The sequence below is a fragment of the Typha angustifolia genome, chromosome 15, assembly GCF_048772165.1.
Source record: "Typha angustifolia cultivar Huaian chromosome 15, ASM4877216v1, whole genome shotgun sequence".
Taxonomy (NCBI): Eukaryota; Viridiplantae; Streptophyta; class Magnoliopsida; order Poales; family Typhaceae; genus Typha; species Typha angustifolia.
In genome coordinates this window covers 20,010,323-20,027,909 of record NC_133253.1, presented here as the reverse complement: position 1 = coordinate 20,027,909, position 17,587 = coordinate 20,010,323, and the positions used below count along the sequence as shown (strand labels likewise).

Below are 17,587 nucleotides of genomic sequence, written 5' to 3'. Positions count from 1 at the left end.
CCCATAATATCCCTCCCTCCTTCCTTCCTTCCTTCCTTCCTTCCTTTCCTCTTCCAGGTAACCCAACACTTTTACTGCGTGACTGCAGGTCTGCGGCTTCCTTTTTACCGTTATACGCGGATTATAGGATTTTGTTGACCGTCGTCAAACTGGTGGGCGTATTCCTCCTCTGGTTTCTTTCTATTTCTTCTTTTCGTTATTATTATTATTATTATTATTTTGTATATCTCCACCGAATGGCAAACATAAACAGCACGCGTCCAGATATTAGAATGTCGGTTGGGGGTGGCAACTGGCGAATGGCATTCCACACTCACAGAAAAGGAATACATTAAAGCAAATTCTTAAAAAGAAATTTAGGATGTGGATTTTTATTTTTAATTAAATGCTTTGGTTGATTGAATCGCGTGATGCACCGAACAGCTCAGAATAAAATCAATTTTCACTCTGTGCAATATTTATGGGTCCCAACTGCTTGGATTCGGACAGAAATCGTTCAAACAAATCTTTTGAAGTTATAGATTCCCGGTCGAGTGAGCAAATCGATGGGCTCTTCTCCTTCTTTTTTTTTTTTCTTTTTCTCGGGCTATTCAAGAATGGACATACAACTAACATTACCGAGTAGTAGTAGAGTTAGGTGCCGACCCACAACTTTACATATAATTTATCATAAATACTAAGGGATAGTTACAACTAGATAATTTAAACTTTTAGTCCTTTTTGTATAGATTTTTTTTTTTCATTCATTTTTTTATGAATCTTTTAATTATTAATAACGTAGCGTTTTATTTGTATTCATATAATTGATAAATTATGTTTGAATATATATTTTTTTATTTATATAATATGTTTAGATTTTATATATAAGTATGTACAAAAGTTACGAGATGTTCGATAAAGAATATTAAAGTGAAAATTTAATTTTGAGGTCAAAATATTTGAATAATTTTAAAATTATAATTGAAGTGTTCAAACAGTGTCAATTGGTTTTAATCTTACCATAGAAAGGTCGTTTATTATCATCTTGAGATCATCTTTTAAGAATTGTTGAAGATCACTTTCTAAACAATATGGTCAATCGCTCCTATCTTAATGTAATTATATCAAATCTAGAAGAACAACGTCTCACTCGCATATTAACATATTTACATTAGATCTAGAAAGTTTATATCTCGAAAATCACTGAGACGAAATGATCAACATCGAAGATTACTGAGGTTTAAAAACCTATCATTGAAATTAGTATATCGTAAGATCTTCGAGCAAGGTTAGTACAAATTAAATCATAGAGATTAACGGATGATTTGTAAACTTCTTATTAACTATTACAAATTTTAGTTATTAGTTTTGATCTAAATTTAAATCCTTAGTATTTTATCCGATTTGAGTTTTTTTATGTAAAATATTTTGTGTTTGAGATTCTTTTTCACACTTTATTTTTTACATATTATTATTAATTACCTGTGATAGATTATATCTCTCAGATATTTATTACGTTTTTCTCTATTAATATACTATCGTACCAAAAAATTTATATAAGTTTTTTTTAAAATAATATTCAGAATGTCATTTCCGGTAATTACCGGTTAGAATTTTCATTAAAAAAATGCTAGTGTCGCTAAATTAATTTTGAGTTATCTAAGAGTCATTTCATATACTTTTTTAGAGGAAAAAAAAAAAGAGTAAAGTCAAGGATGAAATAATTATTAATATTTTTTTTTATCAAAATCATAAAGGAAATAAGAGTTTTTTTAATATATATAGTTTAGAAGATCTGTACCCAAAAACAATCACCGGTGAATGTAAAAACGAATAATATCTCAGTGTAAGTGTTCTCGAATAAAAGGTACAATCGGATAGAAGTGTCGTAAGATAGATATGTGGATTAGATGTGGAATAGTATCATCCAAATGGTGTAATCTATGTTAAATGTCCTCATGCTGGGATAAGTCATAAGTGCTGTCCTTGGTTGGATAAGAAATTTTATCGGGTTCTTTTCCGACTATCACAGGCACGCTCGTCTCCTTTACCCAAATCGCTATCTTATCATCTACTCAAGAGATTGATTCATTGCTTTGGCGAGCGTGCCAAGTTAATGGACACCTTGTTTCCTGTGATTCATTACTGCATGTGACTCGCACGTGCCACTATGAGTTGGCGCTACGTCCACATGAAAACTCTAGTACTTTAATCCATCTTTATAGGATGTTTTTTAAAAAAAAAAATTAAAGAAGAGAAAATCTTAATCATAAATATAATATTTGATTATTACAATGGAATTTAAAAATACTGAAGAAAAATAACTTAATCTTTGAAAATATACTATAAAAGAAAGAAACAAAGAGAGTTACATTGTACATCCAAAAGTACGGAAAATGGAAAATATCTTTTATCTTTGGCAGAAACTAATAGTTAATTTTCCGCACATCACGGAGAATAATAATAATAATATATATATATATATATATATATATATATATATATTTATTTCTTATTTCTTTCCATCAAAATACATCGGTAGAGCACGTGATTGTGGCACAGCAAAGCATGGCGGTCACATGATCCTCTTCCAGAGATGAGAAATCTACAGCATATGAACACTGTCGTCGGTTCCTGACACAGGCAAAGAAAAGTTGGGCAATTTCCTATCTTTTCTTACGTGAAAAATAATTAAGAAGCTATTATAAAATTCTTTACGGAAATTGCCCAAATATAAATATAAATATGACTAACTTTTCTAAGTTCTAGAGCAGTAGTCTACCGAGAGAAGACCGAGATCCGATGACATAAAAAAGAAGGATAAGGTTGGAGAATCTAGAATTTATCAGGCATTTTCTGCTACTTAAAGAGGTTATTTCTATAATTTGTTTAGACCTCCGAGTACAGAGTATAGATAGAGGTGTAAAGCTGGCAGATCCAATACGATTTTGAAGTCAAAGTGTGAACTTGAAGGGAACTTTAATTTCCTCCAACCCAAATGTAGGTGTCGTGTACTATTAACACCTGACCTCCTTTAATAAATGATTCAAGTCTTCTTTCACCCAGAAACTTTATTGGCCTCGTTATTTCATCAATAAATATTTTCCCAACCAAGGAGAAGAGTATCCCAAACTTTGCTTCATTGATTGCTGCCACTGATTACATAAATTTGGGGGCATTCACGCATTGTTTTAGTTAAGATTTTAAAAGTACCGTATGAATTTGTAGAATTTTTCACGTAACAACTTTTATAAAAATCATTGTACTAACTAAACATCATTTTCTTAATTGTCAATTCATGTTTTAGTTAAGAAATAATTAGATGCAAGAAATTATAACTAAATTGCCGATGAGTCTATATCGTACTTAGGTTATCAAAAAAGGTTTTAAATTATATTAGTATTTTTATATTAGAATTCTAATGTGTAACTCTCTCTACCGACTTAACTCTGCTAGGGTTTGACTTCTCGCCATCACCGGTGACCCTCTCATCTCTCCTCTTATAGCTTAAGTGGCTAAGAGAGCGGAGTGTATTTTTTTTTTTCATCAAAAGAATTTTCAACACATTTTTCTCTCCGTATTCTCTCTCCTCTCACTCCCTTCCTCTTTCTCATCCTTCTTCTTTACTCCCTTATCTTTGACCATTATTTTCTCTAATTATAAATCATTTCTTGGATTTCTCCTTCACTAGCCTCCTCGCAATTAGATTGCTTTCATTTCTGCCATCAGCTTTGGATTTGAGCTTGCATTCCTCCTCATTGTCTTTATCTCATGGATTTATTCTTCTAAGTCTTGGCAATTGGTGTTGACTTCAATAGCGAAAGGAGATACTTATCTTGGAGGCAGTGTCCCAACCACCATTGATGTTAAACAATTTGCCCTCATATTTTCATACCCTTATGACTATTCCTGTTGTTGTAGTTGTCGAGATGTCTCTAGTTTTTTTGGTTTTTATTTTCTTTAATTTCTTACTGTCTTTGTTCAATGAATGTTCAATATTTAGTGTTGTTGTGCTAGTGTGCTTCTTAGTCCAAATCCACTAAGGGCATGATGGAGCCCATAGAAGCTAATTTCTTCGTCTTTAGGTCTTGTTATAATATGTATTTTATTATGTTTATGGTATTTCACTAAGTTACGGAGCTTGTCCAAACTATTTTCCCCCTTTTTGTTATTAATAGGCTTGTAATCTACTATTTACAATTTTCTAGTGAAAATGAATGATATTTCCCCCATAAGATTTTCTAAAAATATTTAAATTTTGGTGGAATTAGTTAAAATTTTAATTGAGAAGCTACATAAATTCCTACTGTCAAAAGAAGATAAAATCAAGTAGATTGCTCCAATGTCATAAAATAAGGACTACTGTATAACTAGGGGTAGTGATGTATGATTAGATCGATCGTGACCTCCTTTTATCATTCTCCTAAGTTGTTGTTGTTGTTGTTCGGTGTGTGTGTGTGTGAAAAGAATCATCCTACTAAGTTGTAAAGCCAGATTAACTTTTTTTCTTCTATGCGATGCTTTCTCTCGACTAATAAAATGAAATATAAAATAAAAAAAGAAAAAGAAAAAAAAGAGGAAGAAGAAGAAAAGAAAACAACTAACCAAGAATGGTCCAACAGCTAAGCGAGCAAGGTCACCTTTTATTCGCATAGAATTTATAGGTGGCAAGCGAATGATTGGGCGAGATGGGAATTAGACAAAGGGTCAAAACATAAGAAGAGGACACCTGTGGATACACATACCTCGCTTGTTATTAGGTCCCCCTTTTTTTCTCGTGACAGCGCATCCTAAAGTTCGCTACGCCACTTGGTGGTCGCTCGTCGCCATCACACGCGGACAAGATGAATAGAAGCGATAAAAAGGAAGTCTTAGAAGAGATGAATGCTGCCACTAGCCAGTACGTGCATGGAACGACCAGTAGCTAGCACTACGAATGTTTTTTTTTCTTATAGAAAGTTTATTTAGAGGATGAAAGTAAGTTTTTGTTTCAACCGCTATTAATTTCTTCAATAATTAAAGATGAATATATATATATTTTTTTTAACAATCGTAAGTTACTCAAAAGTGCACGGACGACATAGTAGTAAAATAATTTTAGTCGATTTTGTTTTTTCTAAGTACCGATGGATGGATGATTGATGTGGTTGTAATACTTATTACCCAACCAAGGGACCCCATATGCCATACCTCGTCTATCTTATAAACAGGATAGAGATATCATACATAATGGCCCAAAACGAAGAGTAACACGTGACAAGAGGAAGGCGATCAATCAGAGCGTTGTCCAAGGAGAGAAAAAGGGGGGACGTGGCATCCAACAGATGCGCAGCTGCAGCCTTAGCTGGGAGACGAACGAGCTAGACGAGGCGAGATCGACGCACGCCAAGGGTTTAAAGTTGGCTCGGCTGTCGCTTTCACGTTGATATGGTTCCCCACTTTGGACGGGAGGAAGAGCGTCCGTACGTACGTTAGAAGATTATATATATATATATATGCTAATTAAGCAGCTAATGCCGTCCATAGACTTTACTTAGTGGGCTCACATTTCCTTTTAGTTCCTTTTGGCGGGCCTCTAGTGGCTCACCACATATGCATGAACTAGGTACGAGAGTATGACACTCTCTTCACTTGCCTCAGATCCTCTCGGTGTAACCTGTTACGTGCGAACTTCAGATCTTCATTTGGCTTAGATCCTCTCGGTGCAACGTGAGAAACTCCCTCCCCCACCCCCAACCAAAAAAAAAAAAAAGAAATTTTGGGAATACGATTTGGGACCATTCAGCGGTGCGAAGGACGCTGACGTCGTACCGTTTGACCAGAGAGGCCCATGGATCATCCCGGGCAAGGCAGAAATAAATAGGGCCGTGTACGAACCTGCTCAAGGACAGGAATCAAAGCCTTGTTGAATTTTTTATACGTGTCGTTCTCCAAGATGGCTTCTACCGGGCGTTGGGATACCTCAAAAGGAGAACATCTTGGACACATTCTAATTTGATGCTTCGTACTTGTGTGATGGGATGGCCATTTTGCAATTCCTTAGCGCACCTCCCGTGGCAGACCTTAATTTGTCTTAATCCGATTGGAGATTGTTTGCTCCAAAATACATATACGTTTCGTACGTTGACATGAATAAGTGGCTCGAGGATGTAATATGATTCTACGAGTTATACTGCATCGTCAAATGCAGGTCTTTACATACACTGCGTAAGATATGTCACCACAGACGATTGAACTAAATGAAACAGCTCGATGACAACCAGACAATCTCAGTGTAAGGTTACTATAAGTTGCCAACTTAACTTAATATTCCTTAAAAACGAAGCCTAATCAAGAAATAGTAGCTCCTCCTACAAAATGAACAAATCACCAGCACAAGCCCAACTCATTATGGTGAGAAAGAAATCACGATCCAGAAAAATTGCATCGAATAGCCTCACAGATAAACTCACTTTTAAAAACTGAAAGTACCTCTACATGGACGTCAAGTTTGTCATAAGATCAGGAAAACAACTCTGAACCTAGTCGCTGATTTCTTTCTATCAACAACGAAATCCTTGATAAGACAGAAGCAAGACACACAAACACAATACTAACAATAACTTAATACAGATGCTCAAGCAGAGGTAAATGCAGCTCGTGGTATCTAACTATAGCATCTCAGCCAAGTGGCACTCTAACGAATCACCAGAATTTGCTCGGCGGTCTGCTCAATAACGCGTAGCCCACCAGCAGAGTTGATGATCCGTGTATTGACACAAAACAATCAACAAATAAATGGATTCTATTTACCAGGATTCTATCTACAGAAGGGTATACACTATCACTAATACTAGGAATTATCTGTCCGTCATGGAGTCCCTGATGGAGTCTGGAAAGTGAAAATGATCAACAAAGCCTAGTTTTTCCGCAAGCAGGAAGATATGGATCTGTGTTGCTGCAGAGTTTGGAGAGAGGGGCTCCGGCAAGCAAGGTAGGCAATCAGGCAGATGCTGATTATCCTTCTCTCGAGGGCAGAAAAGAGAAAACACGGTTCGGCAGAATATAAACCTGGTCAGATAAAACCATATGTATGAGAGGAAGAAGAGAGATCTCAACAAAAATGTGCTGATTAAGAGTGCTAAGATGAAGAAATTGTAACTTCTACAAGAATTTAGGACATTAAACCTATAGATTCTTGTAATGTCGAGTAAGTGTACTGCTTACTGATGGACAAAGTTTCTTATTCAATCCAACTGAACATCCCAAACTTCCTTGAATCTGAGCGGTTGCATCAGTATGATGCAAGTGACTACACATAATTACCGATTTCATCACTTTGTCTTCTATTGAGGCTAATATAGGACAGCATCAATTGTGCTTACTCTAATTTTGTCAGCACTGATCTTATGAAGGTACTAATAGTTAAGATCTTAGCAACAACGTCAGATAAATCGCCATCTTAGCAGCATTCAGCTTCACACATGAGAGATCAGAACATCTTTGCTAAACTCATGGCAAAAATCATTCTATCACTTGGAAAATATTTAAACTGGATACTAGATGTTCTCATTGAGGAAACTAGTCTAAAAATGATGGATATATATAAAACAAGGAAGCCGCACCTTAGGATTATCCGTCTTAGAAGTGGATCAGGTAAAACTTGTGCCCAGACCAGGTCCAGCTCATCTGACGTGCAGAGTATCACTTCCCATTCAGCCAAAGCAGAGGAAATAATGCTCTCGGCGTCATTGGATACATCCTGAAAACACCATGAGAAATCAGACCAAGATATTAAACATCGTCGTAGATGCTGGAAAGTACAAATTGACTTACAGCTTCTAGATCAGAGGAGAGGCCAACTAATTGGCAGAATGCTTGCAGCGGAGCAGTTAAAAAGAATGTAAATTGGCTTCCACTATTTTCAGTAGACAATGATGTTTGCCTCCCGGGGGAAATAAGCAAAGCTGCCGCTTCTCCTCTTTCATTACCATGTATGACCTGGCAAATATACAGTGTCAATAAGACAATATTTGTGGGCCTGAAATATTTTATATAAAAGTGTCATGAAACTTCCTTAAGGGAGAAAAGAAATGTCACGGGAGCAAAACAGAGTGCTAGGAAAAGGGCTATGGAAATTTCAAAACATTTTAACATTTCCTAATATCTACCAAAAGTAGCCACACAAGGAACAAATGAATCATACAGACAAGGGAAGCGTGATGACCTTTAGATCACTTAAAAAAGATAGAAGGCATGATGAGAAATCCAATGATGCCCTGATAGTTGTAGGAAGCATGCAAACCTTAAGGGGTTTAATAGGGCAAAAAAATACAGCTCTTCTAGTTATTGAAGATCTACCATGATCTCCAGCCAGTCTATGACAACAACAACAACAGTCCACCAAGCTTTTAGTTCCAAACAATGATGGAACAACAGAGATCAAGGGAAATATGTTGATGCAGTCAGCAACAAGAAGAATAAATTAGATGGAAGAAACAAGTAAAAGAACAGATTGGAAATAAATTTTGGAGAAGAATAACCATCCAAGCTTTGTTGTTTTAATGTTATTGCTAATAAAATTTCCTGTAGATGAGTTCAGAGGAAAAATAACTCAATTTAATGGCCCAGCTGAAACCAAATATAAAAACTTCATCTCTAGTTCAGAACATCTGATTTGAGTTTAATCAGGATATGAAAAAATAATTAACTATGAGATACTTGAACAGTTAGATAAAATATAAAAACTTAATCTCTAGTTACTTGTGTCCCACTTAGACTATACTAAGAGTAGCGCTCATCTAGACTTATGAAACTCTCAAATAGCTGTATATCTCTCAAATAGGTCAGCTAGAACTTTTGTACGAACTGCTAGACCAAGAGTTGATTTGTTCAGTTGAAAAAAAAAACATGCTTAAAAGTTAAAACAAACTAAAATAGTGACTTTGAAGAATATTTTTAATTAGCAATTAAATCTGCTCCAAATTCCAGAGAATTTTCTATGCCAACACATTTTAAGGAAGAAACAATCAATTGGATGAAACATCTTTCTAATTTATTGTATTGTTATCAGCACCATATATTGTATTATGAAACAAATTGATTGCTTCCTAGCCAAATTCTTGAGCTATTGCAACATCCTACCATCTGCAAAAGCTACTCTTCAGTTATGGCTGCATCAACCATTACTTCACTATTCTAAGATTTATCTTTCATTAGCATGAGATTGATAACTATAAATTATAAAACCCACAATAAAATTACCAGTAATATTAACATATTCTATAATTTCACATTTATTGATTTCTTTTAGTTTTTCTTCAAATAAATCAACTATTAGTTCTACATTTGGTACTCATAAAAAGTAAAATCTTGAGCTGCTGAAACCAGCTCATTTTCTCATTACAGAAGAATATTAACAGTATCATTGTATAGCTATTGCCATTATTACTGGTCAGATCTGTTATGTGGAATGATTGAAAATGTTGAAGACTTGAAGGTGTATTCATTCATGGTAAGATATTACTTACATCGTGCAATAACAGAACTCACATGCAACAAGTAAAGCAGATTAATTCTTTTAATAATTAATAGAATGCATCTGGAAGTAATGCAAACTTAAGACTTGCCTGTCACATATTTGATTGAAAAGAAAAGAACAAAAACATCGTCCAGTATCTTTTAGAAAGTTGAGATCAAGTTTTGACAAACCTGCCTTGAATGCCTGGCTATTGTCACTGTCAATAATAAGAAAAAGTGGACTTCGTGTAAACGGAATTAGATCTTCAGGGTAAAGGTTGTTCGAACCTGATATTGAAAAAAAAACAAATCAGTGAAATATGACCACGACAAATATTGACTAATTAGTGTGACTTAGGAATGTTTTACAGGAGTTAAAATAAACTGAAGGACTAATATTATACTCTAGTGGATAACTCTTGTACCCTTACTAGATAGATAATTACGCACCTCCACTTCCACGAGGCCCTAGCCATATATAACTTTCTAAAGAGGCATTTGGATTTGGTGTACTTATAAAAGAGTGTTGGTGCTGCAGATTATCTTGCTTGCCACTGGTCTGTGAAGCAGGAATTGGTCTTCTAGAGTTCAGCAAGGATCCAGGGGTTTGAAAAGCACCACTCTGTTCGGCCTTCCCTGCAAAGGTATGACAAATATCATAAGCAAAGGATGGGAAACAGAATGAGCAAATGAGCAAGGTAGAAATTACAGCACAAGCAGCAACCTGATGCTGATATATATATCAGTAAAATGCTATCCGGAGAGAGCTCCTCACAAACTGTTGCAATTACCTGTAGATACAGAATATGACTTATCGCAGTGTGAAGAACAGAATAAAATTAGTACTAGGAATGGATACATATGAATAAACACAGATACATGAAATTTGTGTGTGCCCAGTAGAAAAATGGTATTAACTGCGTTATAAGATCGAACAGTAATCGTCAGTAATATTGATTAAATTTGTCGTGCAAGGTGATGATATAAAATCCCGTCACAGTTATATTAACTCGTCTAACCCTCATTATGCCCACAAATGTTCACAAATCAAACTGCTAATGAAGGTAGAAATTGGTGAGGTACACAAGGCAAGAATCCTAGAAGTCTGGAATGGACGTGGGATTTCCAACAGATCTGATCAAGGAGCATATGCTCTGACAGTTGAGCAATAAGATGGCATAGAATGTATCTAATAGAGAGCATACATCAATCTAGACACCTGACATTGATAATGAAGCAAGCTATTTGAAGCCTCAGTACCCAGTCAAATTCTCATAATTTATACTAAGTTCTCGTAGATACTAAAAGGTAGCAAAGCATTGGAAATTGAGATTGGATATCATGTGGAAGCAACCTGAGCACAAAAAAGTTAATCCTAAAAAAGCTCTTCAGGTAAATCATCTATATTATATGGATGCAACCTGAGCACAAGCAAATTACAGTCCTAAAAAAGTTCTTCAGGTAAATCATCTAGAAGCTCAGAGTGCATAAATTTCCTTATATAATGAATATATGAAATTAAAATTGCAACAAAAATTAGAACTAATATAATTGGGCCACTCACTGCAATTAGGTGAGAGACAGAGGGGTGGTAAATAATAGTCTTTCGAGGATTTGAAGGCAGACTTGGATCTGTCATATCAGCAGCAAGGTTTATATCAATTAGTCCAGAGACTCCACCACTCTGGTCACTGAAGGCACCATTTTCTGTAGCTTCTTTGGTAGTATCATGGTAGAAAGTCCCACTAGGTTCCCATTCCAAACACTGTAGCATTCTGAAAGTGTCCAAAGTAAGCTCTGTGTATTTGACCTGGTCGTTCAACAACACAACAACAACTAAGTAGGAAACATCCATAAAAAAATTGCAATATTTTTCATAAAAATATCTGCCAAATCAGTTGCAGATAAGAAAAATGCATGAGTTAGCAAACCTCGTTTCGATGATAGCTTGTCAGCAGAGCCTCCTGTAACCTTAAAACCCTTTTTGAATGAAATCGCATGATATATGGACGGGAAGATGGATAAGAATCATACAGCACATTATATCTCAAAGGCCTGGAATGTGCAAAAGCTTTATCAGCTTTCAAGAACCTCACGATTTCTTGCTGTATTTGCTTCCATTCTTTGAAGTTAGCCTCCTGGACAGAAAAAAGTTATACCATGCTAGAGGCCAATTGTAACATTTTCATAAGTTATATAAGAACAAAGATGATAAGTTTCTAGTGTTATAAATCAAAAGATAAAACATACTCTTGGAAAAATTGATATATGATGACATAAAGAGTTGTATGGAATTTATAGATGCAAGCATTGCAGAATAATAAGGTCCATGGAGTTTAAGAACTAAATAATTAATTATGAGTTGTAACAGTGTATTGTGAAGTCACAATCTGATTGTACTTTCTGGGAGAGTATCATTGGCAAAACTGTTTTTGGGACAGCATCTGATTGTACCCAATTGCACTTGATTCACTAGGCTATTCATTAAAGTTCTTGTATTCAAGGGGCAGTAAACAGTTTCTTCAAATAAAACTCAGGCTTAGTCGTAGCCTTTGAATTATTGATCAAGCTAGCATGCCCTATAAATTCTCATTTGTGCTCCTTTGATCCAAAACTGTTTGCAATATTGTATAAGTCCAAGCCTAAAGGCAATACCTTATAATTGAGACACCACATCAAAGCCCAATTATACAGCCTAAGGGTCATGTATAGCTGCATCAGAACATAGAATAGTCTGTAACAACTGAAGTTCTCCTAAGAAGACTATTGTCAGGTCTAAGTTGGCTAATTTTGGGCTTTCTGCAGATAAATCAAACCACTAAGACAAAACATCCTAGAACACTCAAAGATTAACCTGGCATAAGCTTACAATATCAAATTACGAGCTCTTGGCCTCTGTATATGGCCTTCTTTAGAAAATAAGCAAGCATTATTCTTCTATTCTGTCTTTTCTTCATCAAACAACAAGATCAGAGTTTTAATCTTACATTATGATCTTATGGCAGTGATTACATGCTGAACCTGAAGGCAACAATTTCATCTTCTTTATTTATTGTAAAGCAAAATAAATTTAGTATTGCAAACTGCGGCCTGTACCTTCAAAAGACACTGAAACTCAACACCTAATAGTTACTTATTAAATTCTAGCCTACAGCGGACGCTAGTAATGTGCAGAACTAAAATACTAATAATTCCAACGGATAGTGATTATTCAATGTCCACTGGCTCACCAAACTTCAAGCATTTGCGTCTAATGACAGACCACGAAATAATTTATAAACATAGGTAGTTAACAACCACCGTGCAAATTATGAATAGTGAAGAAGCCATTCAAGCATCTGACTGTTAGTTTCAACCACTAACCTAATCCAACACCAAATAAATAAGTGGCCAAGTTTTGAGTGCTCAACTTTTAGGTAATCTTTCTCTTTACCACAGTTTGACAAGTAAGCATATTAAAAAGGTTAAAGAAATGCCGAATCTCGAATAACCGTCCTAAAACTCATCTCGTGCTAACAATCAAAGAATTCTCCAACCACTGGGTAAATAACTAAATTTTTTTGAAGGATTCAGAAAGAATTAGAGATCAGGAAGAGGAAAATTACCGGATATGCGGCCTTGGACTCCTCCACTAACACCCGAAATCTTTCTGCCAGGTGCTTTACTGCCTCCGCGCGATTCAGCAAGAACGCGACAACCAAGAACCTCGCGTGGAACCTTAGCTCCTTATACCGCAACAATAGATCGGGTCGTCGCCTGTATGACGGTTCTCCTCTCGCGGCGTCGAAGTAGCCGCGAACGAGGATGGCCTCGTAGAAGACGTACGCGCCGAGGAGGAATCGAGCCTCGCTGGTACGGAGGTACTGACTGTAGTAGAGCTGGCCGATCCGGGAGGCGATCTCGCCGATCTCCCACCGGCGCAGCCCGCCGGCGACGAGTTCCCGTCGGCGCTCCTGCTGGAACCGCCACAAATTCGTGTAGGCCTTGAATACCTTGCGGTGGTAGAGGAGGTGGTGAGGATCGCGAGCATAAGGGGGGAGGTCGCGCACCCGCGCAAACTTCCGGTCGGCGATCTCGACGAGGGATTTGAACTCTCGGAAGGCTTCTGCGGCTGAGGAGGAGGAGGCGTCGCCGCCTCCATCTGCGGCTGCGGCGGCGGAGGAGGAGGAGGAGGAGGACATAGTTGGAGGGAGAAGAGCTCGTGTGGTCCTCAAGAAGAAGAGCAAGGCCAACTCGGGGAGTGGAAAGAAAAAGACGCTGGTGCGGTGTTCCGCGGAGCATAACAAATAAAGGTTCTTTTGCTTATAAGTCCTTTAGAAGTCCTTTATTTGTGTGCTTACCCATCTAATTTTTCCTTCGTACTCTTGTTTACTACAAGAAATATCTGATATACTTGAACTACTTTTTAACAAATATCAATTAAAATTAATTCAATTGATGAATAAAAAGGTGTACTCTTATAGTCTTATATATATATATATATATGTAAGTGAAAATATTTCTGTCCCTTTATATGAAAAAAGCTCTAGATTTTTAGCTGCTAGTTAGTGTAGTGTGTTCGTGTGAGTTGTAATCCTGAAATTAAGGAATTTTGGAAGGATGCCATTGCAAAATACCAATACCAATACCAAGAAATAAATGCCTCGTGTTTGGAGACGATTGTTTTGCATGTAAAGGGAAAATGAGTATTAAATTCGAGTTAGTCCGTGGAACTACTCTTTCTATATATATAATATTTACCTAAGTACGAAATTACCAGCACCCTCATCTCCTATGGTGATTATGAGCCAATCATTTCAGAACTCCCATAGACTACGATGCGTTTTTAGTGTAGAATTCACGACTTCCGAGATCGCCTTGTTTGACACCTTGTGCAGTAATTTGACTCGGTCAACGTATCTATGTCATCACAAGTGGGGAATTTACTAACCCCATCTTTAAATTGAATTTTTGATGTTTAATTTCTCCCTTTACTTAATTTCTCCCTTTACTGCATCTTTGATTATTTTTAGTGAAAGTATTAGACGAAAATATTATATAAACATGCCTAAATTACAACAAGTGTTATAGCAAGACATACTGATACACAAAACAAAACAAAACAAAATGTTAGAGCAACGACTATTTAACACAAGTTTTATATTTTGTATAATTTTAGAACAATATTATAGATAGTGCATAATATTAAGCTTGAAAGCACATTGACAAATGCAAATGAAAAATGACGTTAGTGAATTCGTTGCGTAAGAAAGACAGACAACATACCATATAGTAGACGTAAGTAGAGATAGACAACAGTGGAGATGGAAAAGGAGGAGAGTATTGAAGTTGGGCACTAACAAGACGTAGGCTACAACTACACAAGAGTAGAAAGGCAATGAAACTGTATAGGTACGCTCAAATCTACAAGGACACAACAAAACTATCTTCCAACTACAACTACTACCCCTAAACCTACAAACTTATCCTTGCAACCACAACATCCCTACTCACCACCTTGCACTCACATCAAAACCTCACCAGCTTACACCTCCATTGTCATCGGTGTTGAAGAGGCACAATTATGGATGTTGGCCACTAAGAGTAGTCCCAACCACTAACAACTAGGTTGATGATAGGGCACAAGAGAATGGTCGGAGCAAGTAGGCAAAGGAGGAAAGAGAGTAGCGATTGAGAATGAGATGACAGCGAGCAAGGAAAGGACGGAGGCAGTGACATGGAGAAGGTGAAGGCGAAAATAAGGCTAAAAAAAAAAGAAAAGAGAACCGGGGTTATCACTGTATAATGACCGTGGGAGCAGAAGAAAAGATATGAAAACAATTAGATGAAGAAGAAAGAAGAGAGGATGATAAACATAACAAAGTGGAGGAAGAAGAAAATAGGATGACCAAACTACTAGTGAGGCGGAGGATAAAGAGAGAAAGAGAGGAGAGGAGGAAGCAAAATATAATAAGGTGAAAGAAAAACCACAAGGAGAGAAGCCTTTCCTTTCTACTATTCTCTTTATTTAAACCCTAGTAGAGCTAACTTGTTAGAGTAGGTCCAGGGTGAGAAGAGGTAACTCTAGGGTGATGGGGATAACTCAAAGATGATGGTAACCATTGTGGTAGTTAACAACGCATCTTGGATCTAAACACCCAACGATGCCTATCAAGTACCATCATTCTTTTCCCATCCGCCATGAAGAACTTTCTTTATAGCTGTTGTTGTTACAGCACCAATGCACTTTACAGAGTATACAAGCTCGTCAATAAGACAGGGATTAGCTGAAAATTAGTTGCTTTTGAGGAAAATTCCAAAACTAATTAACCAGGCTAATGACACACCCACATGGCAAGTGCACATTGCTTTTATACGTGGAGCCCTCGGAGTTATCATGTGGTACTAAAAGAATCAAAAGTGGGTCAACTCTTAAAAACGAATGGGGCCACAATGGATGGGTGGTTCTGATTCTCTTGTGTTGCAAGACTTTAGACTCGTTTATGTCCTCTCTAGTCCCTGCCGGTGTTGGAATTTCTTGGGAATTGGGCATTCTTTAGTGGTTGTTCCTTCTCCCAGCATTTTCTTTCTTTCTATCTCCTTTCTTTTCTGTTCTTTATTGGGCCGAGGAAATTTGGCATGCCGCGTCATTGGGGTTGATACTTGATAGAGGATGGTCCACTTGTAGTGTATCAACGTCAGAGCTGTCAAAATTATAGAGCCGGCTCGAATTCAGCTCATTAAAATTTAATTATCTAGATTCAAATCTTATTACAATGTACACGTGTTAAAGGAAAGTCTCATCGAATGACTCCTCAGGCCTCGGAAAGATTATATCTATATTGTTCAGCCTACGTGGACTACCTACTCTTATCAATACAAAAAGAAAATTAGACAAAAAGCTTGGCTCCTCACAGGTCACAACTCGTCAAGTAATATTTGATGGACGGAAGGTTTCATCTTTCAACTGGTATCCCAATTCAGGAGATTGAGCTTTCGAAATAACAAAAGAGAATATAATTAAACTCCTCCGTAGAATAAAGCACACAAATTGAATAAATCTAGATCAGCTGTTATAAAAGAAAGAGAAGAAGATGTTCGCCGGCCTCAGCCTGGCATAAGATGATCATGTGACGGTACTGATGCGCCATTGATTGGAATAAAAACAACTGACAACTTTAATGCGTGTTGTGAACCTGCTCCTTTTATTTTAAGGGGCATTGGCGGGAGTTGAAACTTCTGGGAGGTGAAAAAAAGAGGATAGGAGTGTAGGAGACCAACCATGTGTCAGAGGGACCACCTTTTGTCTGAGCCCTGGTGGGACACCAGACCGCGCAGATGGGTGGGACTTAAATTTTGAAGGACCCTCCACCCTGCACTGCAATTCCCATTGCAGAGGAGGAAGCCACATTCCATCCGGATTCCAGTGGACGGGCCCACTCGACCACCCAAATCACAACATTTGTAGTTCAAATGTCGTGCTAGGCGTACGGGTTTACAATTGGGAGCATATATAAAGGTCTCCGTGGGGTGTTTGTATTTCTTAATTAAAGAAACTTATGTAGAAACTTAATAGTTATTTAGCTCAATGGAATCAGAGAGCGGTTTGCCCCCCGTTTTTTTATTTTATTTTTAGCATATATATATATATATATATCTAGGGGTAAAAATGCATCATTCATATTTTTAGTCCTAATACAGATATTAGATGTATAGCAAAATTTAAAACGATATCCTAACTAAACGGATACGGATAATTTAAAGAATCAAATTTTAAACTGATGTCGATCAAATTTTAAACGAATTATAATATTTTATTTAGATATAATTGATATAAAAATATTAAGAGTTTCATAAAAAATAATATATTTTAATGTTAAATATATATAAAATTAGAAAAATTAATCTCTATAAATAATATATAACGCATCATTAGTAACAATATCAATATTCACTATTTAAATAAGCAAATTAAAAACTATAAAATATTTAAAAAATATGCGGGTTAACAAATAGCGGGTTAAATCCGACCCGACCTGACCCATTTTCACCCCAATATATACCTCTCCAAAAGAAAATTTATTTGCCTGCAACCTGGATTATTTTGTGACAACTAGTAATTTAATCAACG

The 17,587-nt window shown here is 36.5% G+C and overlaps 1 protein-coding gene across 1 annotated transcript; it reads right to left on the bottom strand.

Moving 5' to 3' along the window:
- Positions 1–6,400: 6,400 nt before the first annotated feature.
- On the bottom strand, positions 6,401–13,777 carry LOC140778935 (uncharacterized). Its single transcript, XM_073123838.1, has 9 exons — positions 13,083–13,777; positions 11,409–11,615; positions 11,042–11,287; positions 10,202–10,268; positions 9,928–10,113; positions 9,674–9,765; positions 7,795–7,959; positions 7,584–7,720; positions 6,401–7,029 (listed from the first exon to the last, which is right to left on the bottom strand). Exons 1-9 carry the CDS (start codon positions 13,656–13,658, stop codon positions 6,819–6,821), a joined length of 1,887 nt encoding a protein of 628 aa, XP_072979939.1. The 5' UTR covers positions 13,659–13,777; the 3' UTR covers positions 6,401–6,818.
- Positions 13,778–17,587: the final 3,810 nt, after the last annotated feature.

Coding starts and splice junctions, on each gene's coding strand:
- LOC140778935 (XM_073123838.1), bottom strand. CDS start 13,658: ATGTCCTCCTCCTCCTCCTCCTCCGCCGCCGCAGCCGCAGATGGAGGC. Junction 9,766..9,927: donor AGGGCCTCGTGGAAGTGGAG/GTGCGTAATTAT, acceptor TTTCAATATCAG/GTTCGAACAACCTTTACCCT. Junction 7,030..7,583: donor CTAAGACGGATAATCCTAAG/GTGCGGCTTCCT, acceptor TTATCTGACCAG/GTTTATATTCTGCCGAACCG.